Source organism: Nicotiana attenuata, unplaced genomic scaffold, assembly GCF_001879085.1.
Source record: "Nicotiana attenuata strain UT unplaced genomic scaffold, NIATTr2, whole genome shotgun sequence".
NCBI classification, from domain to species: domain Eukaryota; kingdom Viridiplantae; phylum Streptophyta; class Magnoliopsida; order Solanales; family Solanaceae; genus Nicotiana; species Nicotiana attenuata.
In genome coordinates, this window is record NW_017670628.1 from 199110 (window position 1) to 218998 (window position 19889).

The 19889-nt window shown below is 35.6% G+C and overlaps 1 protein-coding gene across 2 annotated transcripts; it reads right to left on the reverse strand.

Moving 5' to 3' along the window:
• Window positions 1-9592: 9592 nt before the first annotated feature.
• On the reverse strand, window positions 9593-18998 carry LOC109241684 (ubiquitin carboxyl-terminal hydrolase 23). 2 transcript variants are annotated; one of them, XM_019408450.1, is made up of 10 exons: window positions 18471-18998; window positions 15645-15759; window positions 14299-14409; window positions 13629-13801; window positions 13096-13422; window positions 12468-12593; window positions 11435-12085; window positions 10475-11090; window positions 10255-10348; window positions 9593-10081 (listed from the first exon to the last, which is right to left on the reverse strand). In XM_019408450.1, exons 1-10 carry the CDS (start codon window positions 18795-18797, stop codon window positions 9919-9921), a joined length of 2703 nt encoding a protein of 900 aa, XP_019263995.1. In that variant the 5' UTR covers window positions 18798-18998; the 3' UTR covers window positions 9593-9918. The 2 variants fall into 2 exon arrangements, with proteins under 2 accessions (XP_019263995.1, XP_019263994.1); XM_019408449.1 differs by having other exon boundaries at window positions 10475-11150.
• Between the last annotated feature and the right edge of the window lie 891 nt (window positions 18999-19889).

A 19889-nucleotide genomic window follows, 5' to 3' on the forward strand; every position in this document is an offset into this window, starting at 1 on the left:
GGAAAAGAGAGTAAAGCACGAAGGGTGATGTCGTGCCGCACGATGTGCCATTCCGTGCCTATTCTATTGATTACATGTGAGGAATGAGAGTAAAAATACAAAGGGTGATGCCGTGCACGTTTGTTTATATTATTGCTTGGTGAGGATGAGAGTAAAAGCACGAAGGGTGATGCCGTGCACTTGTTGATCTCCGTTCCTTATTGTTGTATGTGTTGTGCCTTCCCTTTGTATTAGTCAATTTATACTTGAAACTGTTATCTCCCCACAACATGCTTCCCCTCCCATATTGTTTTACTTGTCTTGTATTTCGATTCCGCTGTATATACATAATTGCACAGGTTTATGTGGTAGTCCAGTCTAGCCTCGTCACTACTTCGCCGGGGTTAGGCTAGACACTTACCAGCACATGGGGTCGGTTGTGCTGATACTACACTCTGTGCTATTTTGCACAGATCCAGGTTTCGAGCAGCAGTAGCAGTAGTGTGGGAGCAGGCTTCATTTCAGCGAGACGCGAGGTAGCCTTGCAGGCGTCCGCAGGCCCGGCGTCTCCTCTATCCTTTATTTTTATCTGTTATCTCATTGTATTCGAGACAAACAGCTTATGTTCTCATTCAGACATTTGTATGTAGTAATCTTAGCAGTTCGTGAGTACAGTGACACCAGTCTTGGGTAGAGGATTTTGTTGAACTTTTCCGCATTTCTATTCAGTTTTTATAAAATGTTGAGACTTCCGGTTATTATTGAATTTTGTTGCTTTGGTATTATTGTCGTAAATTGTTAAAATGGACTAGATTATTAATGGACAAATAAATAAATTTGGCTTGCCTAGCTCCCATTAGTAGGCGCCATCACGACTCACGAGGGTGGGAAATCCGGATCGTGACACTAAAACGCGTGCTTATCAAATATTTATAATGTAGTAGTTTCTTTTTAATGCCATAATAATTGGGTTTTATGGAATATTCAGACAGATTATATACGGAATATAACTACTGGATTACTACAATAAGATGCTGTTTAAGTATATTTTTTTCTCCTTTACAGGTTATATAATGTTAAATATGAAGCTGTCAAATATCCACTTTATTCTATGTAATTAAATATTTCATTAATAAAATGTTCATAGCTTGTAAATAAAAAAAATAGTTTTATATGACGAATTTATCATCGTGTGAAATCTTACAACTGATTTACAAAAAGCAAAATTAGATATTTTTTGGGGTCGTTTGGTACGATGGATAAGCAAAAATAATTTAGTACCATCTTATCTTTTGTTTGATTGCTAATCCTGGGATAAGTTATCCTTTGATTAAATAGAATAGTTATCCCAGGATAAAGCAGTAAAATGACAATCCCAGAATTAATACAATATACCCCTTAATTATATTGGGATAATTAAACCCAATATAATTTGTCTTCAAACCAAACAGCCCCTTAAATTTAAACAAACAAAAAAATACTTCTTATAGTGTGAACATGAAGTATACTTTCTTCTACTTCTTTTGTTCTTTTTTGTTATAAATTATAAAATGAAAGGTAGAAAAATGTTTCCTTTTTTTTTTTCTTTTTCAAAAAGAGACAATGAGAAGATAAAAGGGTTAAGAAGTGTACTTTTATTGACTTTGGTGACAAAAAGAAAATATCCCCCACTTTATAGTTTATCCAAAGGTGTGGCTCATTGGTCATAAAACAGTGCAAGCCACGAACATTAGGGGCCGTTTGGCCATACAAAATTTCACTTGTTTTCAAAAAAATTCATTTTTTTCGAAAATAGTGTTTGTCCATAAAATTTTCAATTTTCACTTGAAGATGAATTTTGGAATTTTCAAAAATTTGAAAAGCTCCAATGGGCTGTTTTTCAAATTTTCACTTCAAACCACTCACAAAAATTCAAAAACATCCCAAAATTATATTCATGTCCGAACACAATTCAAATACTATTGTCCAAACGCCCACTTAAAATTCAAATCACGGTAAAAATAAAAAAACTATAGGTGAATTCTTTTTATTTGTCTAAGTTTTAGTGGTCGGGGGTTTAGGCAGGAGTGTTATCTTTACATGCCGGTAGCATTAATATTAGTCTCGTTTATTTATACCTTCTTCTCCATAGATTTCTTTTGCTATATGTTGGTTCTTTCACTTCGATTATTCTGTCACCTATCTTGTTGTTTTTATTTGTTAGTACTACTTATTGTGTCTGTTTCTCTTTTACTTTTACCTTGAGCTGGGGGTCTATCCAAAACAACATCTCCACCAGCCCGGATCGGGTCAGCATAGAATGAGGGGACAACCCTAATCTTGTGTTGGCTTTGCCAACTTATTGGGTTGCAGGCGGAGAAAAGCGGACGTGAGGACTTAGGTCAGGGCGCAACAAGTGAAGGGTAAGATCTGCGTATACTCTACTCCTCCTAGACCCCACTCTGTAAATTACATTGTTATGGTGGTCGGAATTATCCAGTAACCTATGCTGAGGGGAAAGTTGCTTAGATAGGGCGATAACCCGATTGAGGATAGCAAGTACCCAATTGAATAATCGAGATAGATGCAAACTTATTCGGACACCACAATCATTTAAGACCCTCACTTTTCCAAATCTTTTTCATGTACTATGAATATGCGAATAGTGCTCTCTTTTTACCTCAAATTCAACAGTAATCTTTTTCACATAGTGGGCTAAAGGGGACCACTTAATTAAAGTCATTAACTTTGTGGGCCTATTAGGACAAAATGGCTAAATTTATGGCATATATGTCACATCATTAAGTTAGGATTGTGATTTTGTTATTAATCTCTGTTGTGCAAACATCATAGGTTCAAGTTCATATCAACAATTTTGGACCTATTTTAATCTCCATATTTAGTCTTAGATTAATTTAGTTTAGTGGACCCCATAACCCTAATTATTCCACAAATCTCTCCTGTAAATGTTGACTAGCTGTTTTCATAATTGGTAGTTAGTACTGAAAATGATTTTTTTTCTTTTTCTCTTTAAGCTAATATGAGTGACCCTTCTTAAAAAAATAATTTTTGTAGTACGATGAAGAGTATTAGTAACCTACTATTAATTGGAAGAGTCCCTAATAAGTAGAATTAGAAAATCCAAATAAGAAAACTTATTAGCGTTTCATTATCTTTTCCTCTATTATGCTTAAAGTATTAATACTTCCTTCTAATACAAAAGAACTTATATTTCGTCATCGAAGTTGTGAGTTCTGTCGAACCCAATATAACACATACGTGTATATATATTTTAATTTATTTTTTGATCGAAGTTATGAGTTCCGTCGAATCCTTGGTACATTCTTCTTGTCTCCGTTATAGGAAAAAAATCGGCTTCACTCTCCAATTCTCGTGGGAGAAAAATAAGAGGTGGGGTACCACCAAAAGGATGTGGTGCAGCGGATGGGGCTGCTCCTCCCTTAATCAAAGGTCTCGGGTTCGAGCCCTGGTATGAAAAAATCCTTGGGTGGGAGCACTTTCCCTCGAATAGGGCCCTACCTGGTGCGAATCCGGATATTGTCGGGCTCCAATATGGGTATCGAACACGGGGTGAGAAACAAAAAAATAAGAGGTGGGATGGATGGGGTAGGGTTTGTGGGGTGGGTGTGTGTGGGGAGGGGGGGGGGGTAGGTTTGATCAAATGGGAGCACGCCAACACCGACAGGAAAAACAAGTGGGGGGAGTTTAATGATTTGCATTGATTGAAGGGAAGGATGAGTATGAAAAAATCAATCAAATACATATTTTTATTATTTGCTTGTTCAGTCCCCACAAACATAAATAATTACTATTTCTCTCCATAATTATTCACTTTTTTTTTTTTTCCATACACATTATGTCACATGATCTTGCCAGCATTACTTATACTTCACACCGCCGTTTGTCTATTCACTTTCCATGCAATTTCCATCAATACAATTTTATCAAGCAATTAATTCAGTGGGAGTAATAATATACAACATACTATTATTTTGCAATTACTTTTTGCACACTGACATTAAATAAGTTTTTGACTAGAATAATATGTTGAAATTAATACACTTACATTAAGTAGCAATCAAAACAAACATTATTTGATTTGTTGGAAAACAGTATACATGTATACAAGTCGGAGTAATAATACGTATACTGTTTTTGTTTCCCACTTGTTTGGATAGTTATTACATATTATATTGTATCGTATTGTTACTTTAAATACAATGTTTGTTTTGATTGCTACTTAAATTTTATTGTATCGTATCGTTGAATCCGTCGTTACGTAACGACGAAAAGTGCCACTTTATGTAACGACCAATTTGGTATGATCGCGTCGTAACCTTATCTTTTCTCTTATCTTGCTCTTTATTATTATTAAATAATCCTTTATCCTACATTTTTATACAATAATTCTACTATGTACCATAATTTTCTTTGTAATACTACAAGTTTATTCTTCATATTGCTGGCACGTGACATCATGAAAAAATGGCAAACGACACAATTTATCCAAACATTGTGATCATCAAACGATACAGTTCAATATAATACAATACAACGCGATATATTATGAAAAGATATGTAACAACTATCCAAACTAATTCGAGTTCGCACTACATAACGCTTGTTACAGCTCAAAGTGCTTCCTACATATAAAAAAAAAATGAGAAATTTTCATAAAGCACTATCTTTTGGTAGTAATTAGCTATCTATAGATACCATTTGCTATATTCGGATTATAAATACCTTTTGTGTGGTTATAAGATGTATTTGATGTATTTAAGCTATTGTATTCATGAATACAGTAGCAAAAATAGGTGTGAATCTGGGAAGTCCAGCTAATCAGTTGTTGTATTCTAGTGTATTCGACTGTATTCATGGACTGAAACATGGGATTACAGCTGGACAGATTATTGTATTCAACTGTAATTGACTGTATTCACGGCGTGAAATAGGGGATTACACTATTTTTAAAACGGAAAGTGAATCAATTAACATAATAGACTCCTAATATAACTCAACAAACTCAATTATAACACACAAATTTTGTATTTTCAGTTATAAAGAAGATTCTCAACCAAAAAATACCCCAAAAATATAGCAATCTTCAGAGAAATTATATAATACATCTGAATACATAAATTATATTAATTAAAAAAAACATATGAATACATTCATGACATATAGCGAGACAGTGAATATAATGAAATACATATAATACAACGGCATACATTGAAATACAATAACAAAATAAAAAGACAGTGAATACAATGAAATACATGGAATACAACGAGATACATTGAATTACAATGAAAAAAAAGACAATGAATACAATGAAATACATGAAAATACATTGTGATCCATTGAAAATAGATTGAAATATATTAATAGAAAACCAAGTTGCTCAGCCCCAAACTCTGTCGTCTTTGTTCAAGAACAAGCCCTAATTTCCGGCGAATCCGTCGAGCAACGAAATAATCCACCTAGTATCCGGTCTACTATATCGTCTTCCACTTCGATTGAGGCCTTGTCTTTTGATTGCTAATTTTTATGAAGAAAAAGATACTTGGGCTAGACAAGCCTGGAACCGACTCCCTTCTGAATCGTGAATAATATCTTCTAGTTGATGTGGATGTTTACTTGCAATCACCGTAGCTGCATAAAAGGCGGACCTTGGTGGTGGAAGTGGGAAGAGGTGACAGGTCCAAGAGGGAATCCGTGGTGGTAGATGGCAGAGGTGGGTCAATTTAGGTGTTAATGGTGGCGGGGGATCTGGTATGTTGGGGAACAAAGCATGAGAGGAAGTATGGGATTTTATTTACACTGAGAAATTTCAATGGGATGGGGAGAAGAGAATGGGATGTATCAAAGTAGAGAGAGAAAGAAAATAGTGTAACTGATTAGCGTATTTAGTGGCTTAGGGCTAGGAGATAACCAAAATTAAATATTTTGCTATAAACCTTAAAAGGTATCTATATAATATAATTTTTTTAAATGATATTTATTTAAAATAAATAAGGTGTTAAACTTTGCTATTGGAGGTAAAAGTTCCAAAAAAAAAATTAATTTGCGTGGCCCGAATCCGAGACCTCGGCAAAGAGATACTATTCATCCCACCACAAGATCCATGACCCTTGGAGGTGACTAGGGCTAGACTGTTATTAAGTACGTTTACCTTTGTGAGTGGTTCTATGAATTAAATCTAGTAATTATGTTAGCAGCTTAGAAAATTAATTTGGTCAATTAATGTCATGGTTGTATGTCTCATAGTTTTTCCCTTAATGTAGTTATTCAAAGTTAATTGAGTCTTTTCTAATGGAGATTCTGCTAAAAATTTGACTTTCTTTTAATAGAAATCTTGGAGAAATCACTCACCAATCGAAGAAGAAAGAAATTTTGCAGAGAAGTGGGTGGGGTCTTTTAATAAAGAGCTGACATGTGGCTTTCCGTAAAAAATTAGGGTAAATTCATTTTATAGTATAACAGTCGGGTTCGAAATGACCAAAAAGTATAACGAAGGTTAAGTTTAAATAATTTTTGATAATCAAGGAATATATTTGACCCTTTTCCGTTTGAAAAATTATGTTACACAAGAAATATAGAAGGGATTTTAACTTGAGAGTACTCTTAATTATTATACATATATTTGAGTATTTTGACCTCAAAATAATCAGCAACTCTCTTGTTGTTGTTTTTTTTTTTTTTTTTTTAGGGGGGGGGGGGGGGGGATAGTAATCTAATTTCAAAGTAACATGGAATATATTTGTGCCTCCTTTTCTTTTCCTTTTTGTGGAGAGAAAAGCTCAAAATGAAAATATTTGCAAAATGCTTCTATAAAGAGGTCGGCCGCAGCAATTTCTAATAAAATTTAGAAAGCTAGAGAAAGAAAGAAATAAATTAGCAAAAATATTTTTATTCATTTTCATGAATAGTTGAGATTGAAATGAAATGTAGTTACTTAGAAAGTAACATATGATTTTCTAAAATAACATACAATGTATATGATTTGATAGGGAGTTTTGGAGCAACAGTAAAATTGTCACGGTATGACCTATAAGTGACGAATTCGAGTCATGGGATCCGCCATTAATGTTTGAATCAAGGTAGGTTGCCTACATCATACCCCTTGGGTGCAGTCCTCTTCGGACACCGCGTGAATGTTAGATACTTTGTGTACCGAACTGCTGCCTTATCACATAATGTGTAAGACATGATGGAGTTTACATTTTGTGATATTATCTATTGAGATAAATAAAAAATTATAAGGAGAAAATGTTATGGAAAGCACATTTGATACCAAATTTGAAAGAGTTCGAGCCTTGTGCAAGCCAAAACCTAATTACTTTTTAAGCTGGAATATTATTATACATTAAAAAGTTGGCTTATTTACCAAGACGTTGGGGGGGGGGGGGGGGTTAAGGGGGATAGGGGGGAGAATGGTCTGGATTATTGGATGGCGGTTTGAAATTCCTAATTTCCTATGAACCTTTTTTGGAAATTTATATACTTGATATTTGGATTTTCTTCTTTAGATTTTATGAAGGCTTTTAAACAAATGTTAAAGGATTTAGTCAATCTCCTTGTTATTATTGTTTCTTTTTCATAATTTTCATTACTTTATTTCTTTCTCTTTATTGTTGTGATTATGCTTATCTTGAGCCGATGGTCTATCGGAAATAACTTTTCTATCGCAAAAGATATGGGTAGGGTCTGCATATACACTATCTTTCCCAAACTCCACTTATATAATACACTGGATATATTATTGTTGTTAGAAAATTAAACAGATGACCTTTTTCTATTTATCCATGAATCTTTGGTTTTTCTCGTTTAAAAACTTATGTTTTGTTTGGAAATCTTGATAATGAAATAGGAATGACATTTGAAATGATATTTTGCGCAAACTGAGTCAAATGGCTCTTTCTTATAGGAAAAAATGGCTTTTACTTCCATAAATATAGGGTTTTATTATGATTTTAAATTAATTACTTCAACATTAATCATTTGGTTCGAAGGCAAGTTATGTAGGGATTAATAATGTAGGAATTAATAATAAAAAAGTTAGTTATGCGCAATTAATAATGAAAGAGTCATTATACGGTAATTAATAATGAAGGAAATATCGTCAGTATTTTTGCTCCACCTTATACCTAGCATAAAAAATACATCAATCTCCACATAACTTGTGCGAAAATTATTTATAAGATGATGCAAAGTTGCAGTCAAATGAAATATACGTTATGTGTTACTCCCTCCATCACATATTAACAGTCGTGGTTACTAAAAATAGTTGTCTCAATTTATTTGTCATTTTATAAGTTCAAGACAAAATTGATATTTTTTTCCTTTTTTACCCTTAGTAATAATTGTTTTTGAAGATGGAGATAATACATAAATAGAATAAATATTAATGAAGAGAAATTATATCTTAAGACATAAAAAAGAATAGAATAGTCCAGCCCTTTTTCTAATTAATATTTCTTAAGAGGCGTGTAAAAGAGAAACGCGATTCATAATATGAGGCGGAGGGAGTAAATATAATGAGGAGATTATTTCTCCTCATTCGAGGCACCTATTTGAACCTCATTATTTCAAGTTTACATAGTTTTGCATTTTCCTCTCATTCTAATAATGTGAGTAAAAAGAATAATATCCAATGTCTACAAAGGGCAAACTGTCTAAGAAATGAACTTGGATTTTAATTTGCTATACCACAGAATAGTCTAACATCTATTCTTTTATGGCTTCTCTCATTAGATCATAATAGAGAAAAACAACCCAAATACAATTCATTAAAAATGCCTTTGCTTCATTTAATTAGGTCTTGTAATAAGACTTCTAAAGAAATGAGTCGAGCTCAAGGACAGATCATGTAACAATCCAGCCCACTGATGATATTGTTCGTTTCGAGCCCAAATTCACATGGCTTTAAAACGCGTCATTGAAATCTAAGACTTTAAATTATATACTCAATATCTCTTCTATGTTTTGTCGATGTAAAATTCACTTGAGTTATCATAAACCATCTCACATGTTTCCCAATGATAGAGGAGCTTCACCGTAGTGACATCAACTAGGAACAAAATTAGATGTAAGTTTTTATCTGAATAGAAAGTTCTATTCAAAGAATGAATTAATCTGAAGAGTAGCAATGTCACACCAAAAATGGACACCATAAACATTGAGCCAAATTAAGGAAACCTGACATGATGGTATATTGGTATCTTCAAAACAATGCACTCTCTGACACCAAGTATGAAATTTAAGAAGAAAAAAAAAAAGGAAAGCATTTGAAATTTAAAAAAAAAAAAAAAAAAATCCGGCGCACTAAGCTACCGGTATACGCAGAATCCGAGGAAGAGCCGGACCGCAAGAATGTCCTTACCCTGCATTTCTGCACGGCTCCAACCCACCATGGCATCAACTTTACAAGTTGCGCCAAGACTCCCTTCAATCATTTGAAATTACAGTTGAAATTTTTTAAAGATATAATTGTGTTGAACACAAATTTCCTTTAGAAAACACCTGATTTGAGTGAAACCTTTATCTCAGTTGAAATATTCCTCTAACAAAAATTTTAACATTTAAATATTTATGGCCAAACAGGTAGAACACAGGTAAAACATTTTCAAGCCAGAATGTTATTCATTAATGAGTCATGACTCATGATCCACAATGTCCACACACTGGTACATTCTTTCTCAAGACCTCACAAAACAAAACTGATGGCAAAACACTGGTGAAGAACAAGATAAAGAAGAAAGAAGACACATCACTTGCTCAAGCCTTCTAATAGTAGGCTAAAAATACGCTTAGCAGCCAAAGCTAATATGGACCAAGCTGGGGCCTGGGGATGCAACCGTTACCATCTCAGTGACACTCCTGTGGAACTCGAGTTGTGTTTCTCGATTGGTTAAAGTCAAAATACGTAGTCCAGATTCATTATAATATCCTGAAAGGCTGGTTTGCAGAGCTAGATCGCCCAAGACTTGCTTTCTTTACCTTTGCCTTTTTGCTTGCAATTTCTTGGAAAGGGTTTGGTCCACCAAATTCAATTTTGGAGTTCCTAACCTTCTTCCTCTTCCCTCTATCATATTCCTCATCCCTGATAATATATAGGTGGGTGTCAAAAGTAGTACGAATAATATTATCTACATCAATAACAAGGAAAAATAAGGGGGACGTTTGGGGGGAGAGGGCTGAGCTGCATTTTAGGGCTACATTCTATGATCTTTAAACACAAGCATGTATGTCCATATTACAGGTAGGAAATCTCACCATTCATCCCCAATGTACCCAATGCTGACACAATTTCCGTTCTGTGCTTCAACACCATTCAAGGAAGGAACTTCTACGTCATCCCAACGAGCAACTGCGACAATCAAATAAGATAAGCAGCTATACTTGAACTGATAACAGCAAAGCTCAAAGACTATTTAAAGCTTCAATAGAAGGAATAAAATCACAAAGCAGCATGAACTTGCAGATAAGTACTCACCACTTGACTCTAAACCCCTGGTAAGCATGTTCACCAGACCTTTCTGTGTTGTAACTCCTTTGGTCTCTTTAGCATCTGTGGACTGTTTATTGTTACTACCTTGGTTTCCTACTGATGCCGAGCTGGAACTTTTTTGTGGTTGCTTGTCATTTGCTAATACAGTGCCATTGTTCAAAACCCTCACATCATCAACTGTACTCCTCAGCAGATCACCATTGTGTCCAGCAGTTTTCGTATCTAAACTATAAGGTTTCTCATTGGAACCAACTTTTGACTTCTTTCTCTTTCTTTCAGAATGCATTGGAGAAGAGACCAAAGTATGGGATAGCTCGGATGTAGATGGCCCAAGATCAGAGGAGACATTATTCTCATTCAAGGAACTGGCATCGCAGCGCTTTTTCTTTCCAATTTTATGTTTCATTCGTTTGTGTTTCTTCTTCCTGTGCAGTCCTAAGGCTGGATCTAAGATCATAAAGCTGAGATGCATCTTGGTAACACGACTCTTGAAAGACTTCTTTTTGGCTTTCAAGCAGGCCTTGTCAATAGCTTCCTTTTCGGTCGAGCTAGCCACAGTTGGTTGGCTCAGTGCTCCGGAGGATTTCGCACCTGTTTTTCTCTGTCCAACATCATTATTAACAGCTGAATCACCAAAACTACCATTGGAGATGTCTTTCACCTGAAAGGATATTTATCAATAAACAGAAGATAAAGAAAAGTTCTGTTTCTTTTCCTAGTTTGTTATCATCATTGTATTTTAAGCCCAACTAAATAAGTTCTAATTTTTATTAGAGCAGTAGGGCTGTGCTTGATTGCAATGCACAATATTGCAACAGTAACCCATCCCCCACAACCGCAGTAAAGAGAACCAAAGAAAATTCCGGAAGACCACATGTAAGCAGGAAGAGATGACAAAAGAGAGGAGCATAGCACAACAATCAGAAAAAAATCCATCTATATTACCACTCGAGAGTTGGTGTTTCCCTTGCTGCACTCTTCTTGTTTGTGGAGACGATCTTTGTCATTGTTTACGGTGCTAGAGCTAAATGGTATTGCAGCAGAGCAGGTTAACTCCTTGACATTGCCATTAAGTAGTGCATTAGAGTCTTCGCATCTTGTCTCCACCTTGTTTTCAAGTCTATGAATTCCATTGGAGACTGGAGCAGTTGGATTAGCTTTAAGCAAGCATGGTCTACCCCTTGTGTCTACAACAGATGACTCGTTTGCTCTTTCACCTGTTTCTTGCACTTTCGACTTTTCTTGCTGTACAGCCCCTCCTAGAGAAGAGGATCCATTAGTTACTACACCATTAACCTTTGGGGGTGCCAGACCCTTTGTCGAAGTTTCCTTTGAAACTTCGGAACTTAATGTCTCCCTTTGATCTTTTGCACCAGAAAAGGAATCCACATTCTTCACATGAATTCCATTTTGAACAGTATCCTTAAATCTCTGGCTGTGATTAGAGTATATTTTGTTTCCTATGCCATTAGTAGTCACATTGTCATTGCGGGCAACATCCACAGACTTCTTAGGCACAGGAGATTTCCTATCCCGAACATAGAACAACATGTATGCCTTCTGCTCCAACACCTTTCTCTCACTAACTTGAACCACCTATAAAGTACATAGAAGAGTAGAAATATTCAGAAGCTATTCTTTACGACAGACAAAATACATTACGACAAACCATTTGCTTAAGTTTTTAAAAGACTACAAAAAGAAACATCATGAAGTGCTGAAACATTTGAAAGCCAAAGAGTTGAACTCAAGAGTTACGTGGACAGTTTATTTGGAGATCATACTTTAGTGTCATTGTTGCCTTATGCTAGCTGTAACTGGTAAGGACTATATACTACCATAAAGGGAAGAAGAAACCAAAACTTTAACATGGTTTCACAATGAACTTTCTAGATTAATAAGTGAATACTAAAAGTAATGAACACTGAATGAGTAGTCCCATGCCCTGGAGAAAAGACAGAAAACAAAATGTAAATACCTGATTGTCATCAAGGGAGTACCAATTTCCACTTGAAGTGCGAACAAAGCAATAATAATGACCAGAATGGGTGCTCCAACCTGCATGAACCAGCACACCATACAGAGTGTACTTCGATTCACCACCCTGCAAAATTAGGGGGAACCATGAGTTCCCAAAAATACAAGGAATTCAAGATATAAATGAAATACCAAAAAGTATCGCACATGTGACAAACAGGAGAAAAGGAAGTAAAGCAAGCACCATAAATCACAATTCAGCCTACTCGAATTGCTTCCACTATTTGTTATGTCAGAAAAACGGTTCATCGGTCAAGACTTAAACAACTACCATCCCACAAGAGTATCAGCAATGCTGATGAGAAAACACCTTCTCAACTACTCGACATACAATGCAATGATCCCTTGGCTTTGAAATAATAATTGTGGAAGGTTCATATTCATCCTAAACCAACTTGCCGGAACATTCACATCAATTCATCGTCCCACTTTATATGCTGCTAATTTGCTTATTTGGAGATCAATCAAACCACAAAATATATGAAAAGATCATGTTGACATGACAAATATTAGATCTGAAACAACGAAGGTAAAGGTGTTCCTGACTGCATGGAAAAACTAACACTTACATAGGTATCAGATACAAAATGCTTCAAGTCTAAAGTAGGCCCATAGTGAATCTTTTTATCGATCTTTTGCCCAGGGACATGTGAACCAAATCGCTTCAAGTGGATGGTTAGGACATGAGGTGCCTTGTCAATTGTTAGCCGCTTGGTAGCCTTCACTTTCTGTTTGCACTGCTGACATTGGTACTGCCTCTGACCACCATCTAATAGCTCTCGGGCAGTGAAATGCTGAAGTGCTCTCTGTAGCGAATCTGCCTTTAAAATTTCAAGACTTAAATCCAGAAACGGATCAAACTTGTCGGAGCAAAAGTTACACTGCATGCACTGCACCTGCAGATCATTCGGAAAGATACAATTGGAAAAGGAGTCGAAAAACTGTTGGAAGAGAAATCAAGGAAATATCCACACATACAGCACCAAAAGGCTTCTTTTTTGTTGGGACAACCGGACAAATCACAGGAAGTAAAAAAATTTCTGCACTCTTCCCAAAAGTTACTAGGTCTAGCATACTAACAGAAGAGCAACCGAAGGTGTACCTGACTGCGAAGGCGCCCACCAAATATCTTATGGACCAAACTTTTGTCATAAGCACTGGGAGATTCACTTGGCACTCCTGAAGGTAAGCAACATTTATGCATCGACTCAAGCAGATTCACCATGTATTCATGTGCATCCTCCTGTCTAGCATTTCGAAAATTCCGGGATATGCCTAACACATAATTAAGGATTCAACTTTGGTAGTCATATGTCTAAAAGCCTTTAAATGTGGATACAGAAGGAAAAAAGAGGTATATCCTGGTGTGGAATACTGAGTACAAATCTCTAGGATAGAGAAGCAAGATTCCTGTTGCCAGCCTTCTGACGAGAGGAAATCTTTATTGCACTCTTTTTTAATTTCCCGACTAAAAAAAGTGTGAACGGAAAAAGAACAAAAAAGAGTCGAGCCACCAGACTTTGAAAAATATTGGAAACACTTACATGATAATTCAGCAAATACTAACCAAAAGAAAAAGCTTATGAACATGACTGAAATTGCCCTACTCTTCTTGAAAAATAAGAAAAGAATAAAACAAACAAGAAAGAGGTAAAGTAAGCATCGGAAGAAAAAGGGAATGATGATCAGAGGAAGAACAACTTAAAATTGGCAGAGCAAAAGCGAAAGTCAGAACCAAATAATTAATACACTACAGGGAATCGAAAGGATACATCGCAAGTTTGACACAAGATCCTTGGGTGCCAGTATTTTCCCAGTTGCCTGCAAAGCACGACTCACATGTTTTTGGATGGCACATAAAGCACAAAACCCAGCCATACGACCTTCAATAGAACAATAAAACACAAGTTAACAAACATATACGCTGAAGATCCCAGTAAAACTAGATATGTCCAACCCAGCAGAATGACCTTCCATAGAATAATAAAATACGAGCTAAAAAACATATATGCTGAAGAAATTAAGAATTCCAGGAAAAATAGATTTGCAGAAACCGAAGTTTAGATTATCTGAACCAGATCACGTACTCGCTCATATATTCATTTCTATACAAGGCACAAAAAATGCAAAAGCTTATCTGCATAATATTGTAGTTACCACCAGTCCGCTCTTGTTTACAACTATCAATCAATCAATAATCTCACATACCAAGTATCAGAATGAATGACCAGAAAAAGTCCATATCCTTCAAATGAATTTAGACACAGCTATTAGCATGTACATGTTTATGAGTCTGTAATAGCCACTAGGCTTGGCAGTGAATAGTTAAAAGACAGCAGCATGAATTTTACTTATAGTAAGCTGAGGCTCTCTGCATCTCAAAATATACATCAATCAATCATCTGCATGAATGACTGTTCTTGTAGTTACCACTACTCCGTTCTTGTTTTACAACTATCAATTCATCAATCAATCATCTCGCATACGAAGTACCAGAATGAATGACCAGAAGAAGTCCATATCCTTCAAAAGAGTTTAGACACACAGCCCTTAGCATGCACATGTTTATGAGTCTGTTATAGCCAAGGCTTCGCAGTGGATATAGTTAAAAGACAGCAGCACGAATGTTACTTAAAGTAAGCTGACGCTCTCTGCATCTCAAAATATACATCTGCAAGACATTATTCAACAGCTCTGCTCCAACCAAAGCTTAAACTTCTTCCGTGCAGTACACACCATTGAACTTCATCTCTTGCCCAGTTTCAATTAAATTTTACAGTACTGTTTTAAGAGGTAGAGTAAGACATTTTTAACAAACCCGGTTGACTTGTTTTGAGCGCATTTGGTACAAATTAATCTGGTGAAAGAGAAAGCTTCGAGGTATTAAATAAAATAATGACATGTATCCAGTCAAATCCAATTAATTTCAGCAACTGGCCCCAAGATCTAAGAAGAGGTCCCGACAGCACACAAATACATGCAATTTTACCAGCAAACAATCTTCCTGAAAAGATAAGTCAGACACTGGATACAAAGTAATACAGCCTCCTCATCTAAGGAGGTCAGGATGTCTAAGCCCGCTGAAAAACAAACATGCACACACAGTAGAGTGACTCACAGGAATTTTGATGCTTCCCACTTTCCAAGTATGCTGCCAAAGGCTCAGTGTATGTCAGGCACTGTAATACAGAATTGAGGAAGCAGGTATTCCCAAGATTTTGCAAGCCCGCTCCCTGTGACAAAGACAATGGGTCACACAATTAAGCAACATGGAGACTTATAAACAAAATATTGTCTCCAAGTGCAAAGCTGATTCATCAGGTGCATCTTTGGTCAGCAAGATTTTTCAACTCAAAAATTAAATGAGGAAAAGGTAAAGCATAAAATAGTTCATTTGGTTCGGGAAAAGCTCAATATCAAATTCCAAAACCCACTTAAGAGCCACCAGAGAACAAAGAGGAATCTAAACGTTCCTCGCAAACCATCAGCTACCATCTTGGGCTACTTGAGTATTAAAATTACATGATTAAACATCACGTAAATTAGGCCATAGCAGTTTTTGTAAATGTAATAAATGTAGCAATTTGTTCGAGGCCATAATCAAAATGAGAAGTATTTGAAAGGCACGGAGAATCGCTTATTGATATTGCCAACCTTCAATGCAAGTTTTCATCATTGTTTATTGACGCACTTGCTCTGCTAATTGGCTCTTTTGTTCATTGCGAATAATTCAATATTTAATTAGGCCACGATAGTAAGACAAGTACATCCATTAATTTTCAGAGTGAAAAAGAAACTACAAGGAATGTGGGACATCTACACTCAATTCAAGGACATGTAACTGATTCTTTGGGGTTCACAAGGGGAGTTTAATGCAGATTTATGATTGTGAGAATGTACTATCAAAATTGGGTTCAATAACATGTGAAAGGATATTGGGCGTCCAATCCAAAACCTTAAAACAATTGGTGAAGCAGTGTTAGTAATAGCCAATGCTATGTCCCCTATGTACTTCGGAATGTTATGCATAGGAAGGTGATGCCGTAAAGGTATTGAGCCATACTGGATGGAAGGCGTTATAAAGGAGAAAACATCAATAGCTTGTCCAGCCAAGCACATCCAAATTCCATCTCAACCGTCCAAATCTTTTCACATATCCGGCCATCTTCCAGGTAAAAAGGAGCTATTAGACTATATCGCCACCACAATAATGTGCCAAAACGAGGCCAATATAGTCATGTCAAAGTACTTGAAAAACTAGTACTGAAATCAAAATAAGTATAATGAAAAAAAGGACAAAATCCTTCCAAAAACACCAATAATCCAAGCTGTTGACATAACAACCAGATTTTGAACTACCTAAAATGAAGAGAAACGGTCAAATTTGCCCATGTACCATCCATAATTGAGCAACTTTGCCCTCAGTTAGACTTTTGGTCTAATATTACCGAGCCGCTAGTAAAAATGTCTCGTTTTTTGCCCTTGACTTCTATTGGAACCCCACCATGAGGGTAACTTTAAACCATAGCCAGAAATTGAAGGTAAATTTGGACCCTTATTCTCGAAGAATTTGGACATATGGAGTACACCCATTTCACATTGGAGCTCTATTAATGGCGACGAATATTAGGTAAAGGCATGGGTATTAATGGACCAAAAGTGTAACTGAAGGCAAAATCAAGCAACCAGGATAGTACAATGGCAAATTTGGACCTAGGAGTGTGCATTCGAATCGGTTTATCGATAAATCGAATCGATTATTTGTTATCGAAATCGAAATCGAAAAAATCGAAACCTTATTGAAACGATAACGATAAGCATATGTACAAATCGATAATCGATAAGTAATTATCGATAAAGGTCAAAATCGAATCGATAAATCGAATGCACACCCCTAGACTGTAGACACTTGTTAAATGAGTAATTACCTATTTGTGTAGATTAATATAACATACAGAATGTATATATATTCCGCTACTATTTTGAAAGCGGCTTTACAATATTATTTTTCCTAATCTATACCATTTCCTTTACCCTAAGTCCCTTACCCTATTATTTCCTCTACCACATTTAAGGAATGATCATATTTAAAGATCAAGGGAATGAAGTTCAAATTAATGGAAAACAGAATTAGCCGTGATGATGTGTTTTGTTTTGTTTTTTTTTTTTTATACCGTTGGAGTGTTGGTGGCATACATTTGATCCCTTACTTTAGTTTTGTTGCATGTGCTTGTTGACAAATTTTTATATTATAAATGGTGTCCGTCTTATTTTAGCTTCTTTTTGTCCATATTAGTTAGGCGCGTTTATAGCGATATACTTTCCGTGGAATCCCGCAAATTTTCTTATTGGTATAGTCGATAACCGAATCGATAAGCCCCCAAAATCGATAAATCAAAATCGAAAAAATCGAAACCTTATTGAAACGATAACGATAAGCATATGTACAAATCGATAATCGATAAGTAATTATCGATAAGGGTCAAAATCGAATCGATAAATCGAATGCACACCCCTATTTTGGACCTTTACCCTAAAAAGAATAAAGAAAATAGTGCAAATTCAGAGGACCACTAATAATGGCAGACATACTCAGAGCTAGTAAAAACCCAAAATGAAAAAAATGAGAAAACAAGAAAAAGAAGGAATGAGGCTTTTAAAGCTAAACATCAAAATTAAATTCAGAATCCCAAAAATTAAGCTTAACAAGACAACAACAAAAGAAAAGCAAAAACGAGTATCAAATATTAACGACAACCCAAATCTCGAAATCCAAGATTTCTATTACTCCCTCATTTCAATTTATGTGATATAGGAAATAGTGTTCCCTTAAACTGACATAGGAAATAGAGTCGCATAAACTGGAACTGAAATATATCCTAATACTATTATAAGCAAATACACACAACCAAATAACACACACAGAGAGTAATGAGAAACTCACAATTCTCATAATCTTTCTGAAGGCAATACCGAAGCTCACTTCTGGATCCAACCCATTACTTTCCATCTGAGCATCACCGACCTTTTTCCCGCCCCCAACAACCAACCCGTTATCTTTACCCGTTTTCTCTGAGTTCGGGTTCAGCGTTTCCAGCTGAAACCCATCATTACTTATAAACCCACTAAACGGCTTTCTCGCCAAATGAAACTCAATCCTCCGATGAAACAACGACGACGCATCCGTTCCCTGATCCGACCCGACAAGCCCAGATAACTGTGTACCCAAATTTTCCTCCATTTGATTCATTGTAGCTGTAGCCTCACCCATTAAACCCCTCTCTTCTCACTTTTCACATAAAAATTAATCAAAATCTAGCCTTTTTACGAGAATATTTTAGCTATTATATATAATCGAATTAGGGTTTTTTTCAGCTAAAATTCACTGAACAAAAGATATGAAAGAGAAGAGGGTTGAGTTTTTCGGCTATGAGAAAGAGAGAAGAGAGGAGCTAAAAAGAAGCTTAAAACCCTACAAGCTGAAACGGATATATATGTCCTATCCTGTTCCGCGTCACACTGGATTTAACGAGTAAAATGCAGGGGGTTTAACGTTTGGCTTATTCGTTTTTGACACGTGTAATAACAAGGGTATTTTTGTCATTATAAGTAAATTTTGTAGTAATTGTGACACGTGGTAAGTAATGATAGGTGAGGGATGTAGGTGTAGGGGATTCCGATTGTAGATGAGTTTTGTGCTTTTTTTGTGGTTTTGTGATGTTGAAGAAGTCAAGTAGTGGTAGAAATTGAACGTAGGGAAAAACGGACCCCTAGGGAATTTTTAATGTTAAAAATTAAAAACACTACCGACTAGTATTTTATCTTTACCTATAAGATTTTAGATTTTAAACTTGATATGGTTAAAGTAGGAGATAATAAAGGAATATAGTTAAAGGATATTTTTTAGTACTTCGACGTACTTTTAGCTTTTGCATAATAATAAGAATTATTATCATCCGACTAAAAGGGATAATATATAATTATCCCATTAGAGTTTTACCTTTTTACCAGTTGTATTCTCATACTCTGCGGGAGTCCTATTACTACATGTATTTGTTAAAAGTCTAATATACTATCATCTTTTGAGCTGACGTGGCACTTGCTTTAATTTGCACTTGATAAACCGCGTGTGGAAGCTCTAAAAAAATTATTTTTTTCATTTTTTTCTCTTTCTTCTTTTTTCCTTAAAAGAAATTATTTTTTAAGTATTTATTATAGCATAAAATATGATCAAATTGAGGGATTGAGCATTTTCGGCCGTGAGAAAGAGAGGAGAGGAGCTAAAGGAAGCTTAAAACTTTACAAGCTAAAACACATATATATTACTCTATATACTATGTGTTTTCGTTGTTCTGTATCGCAG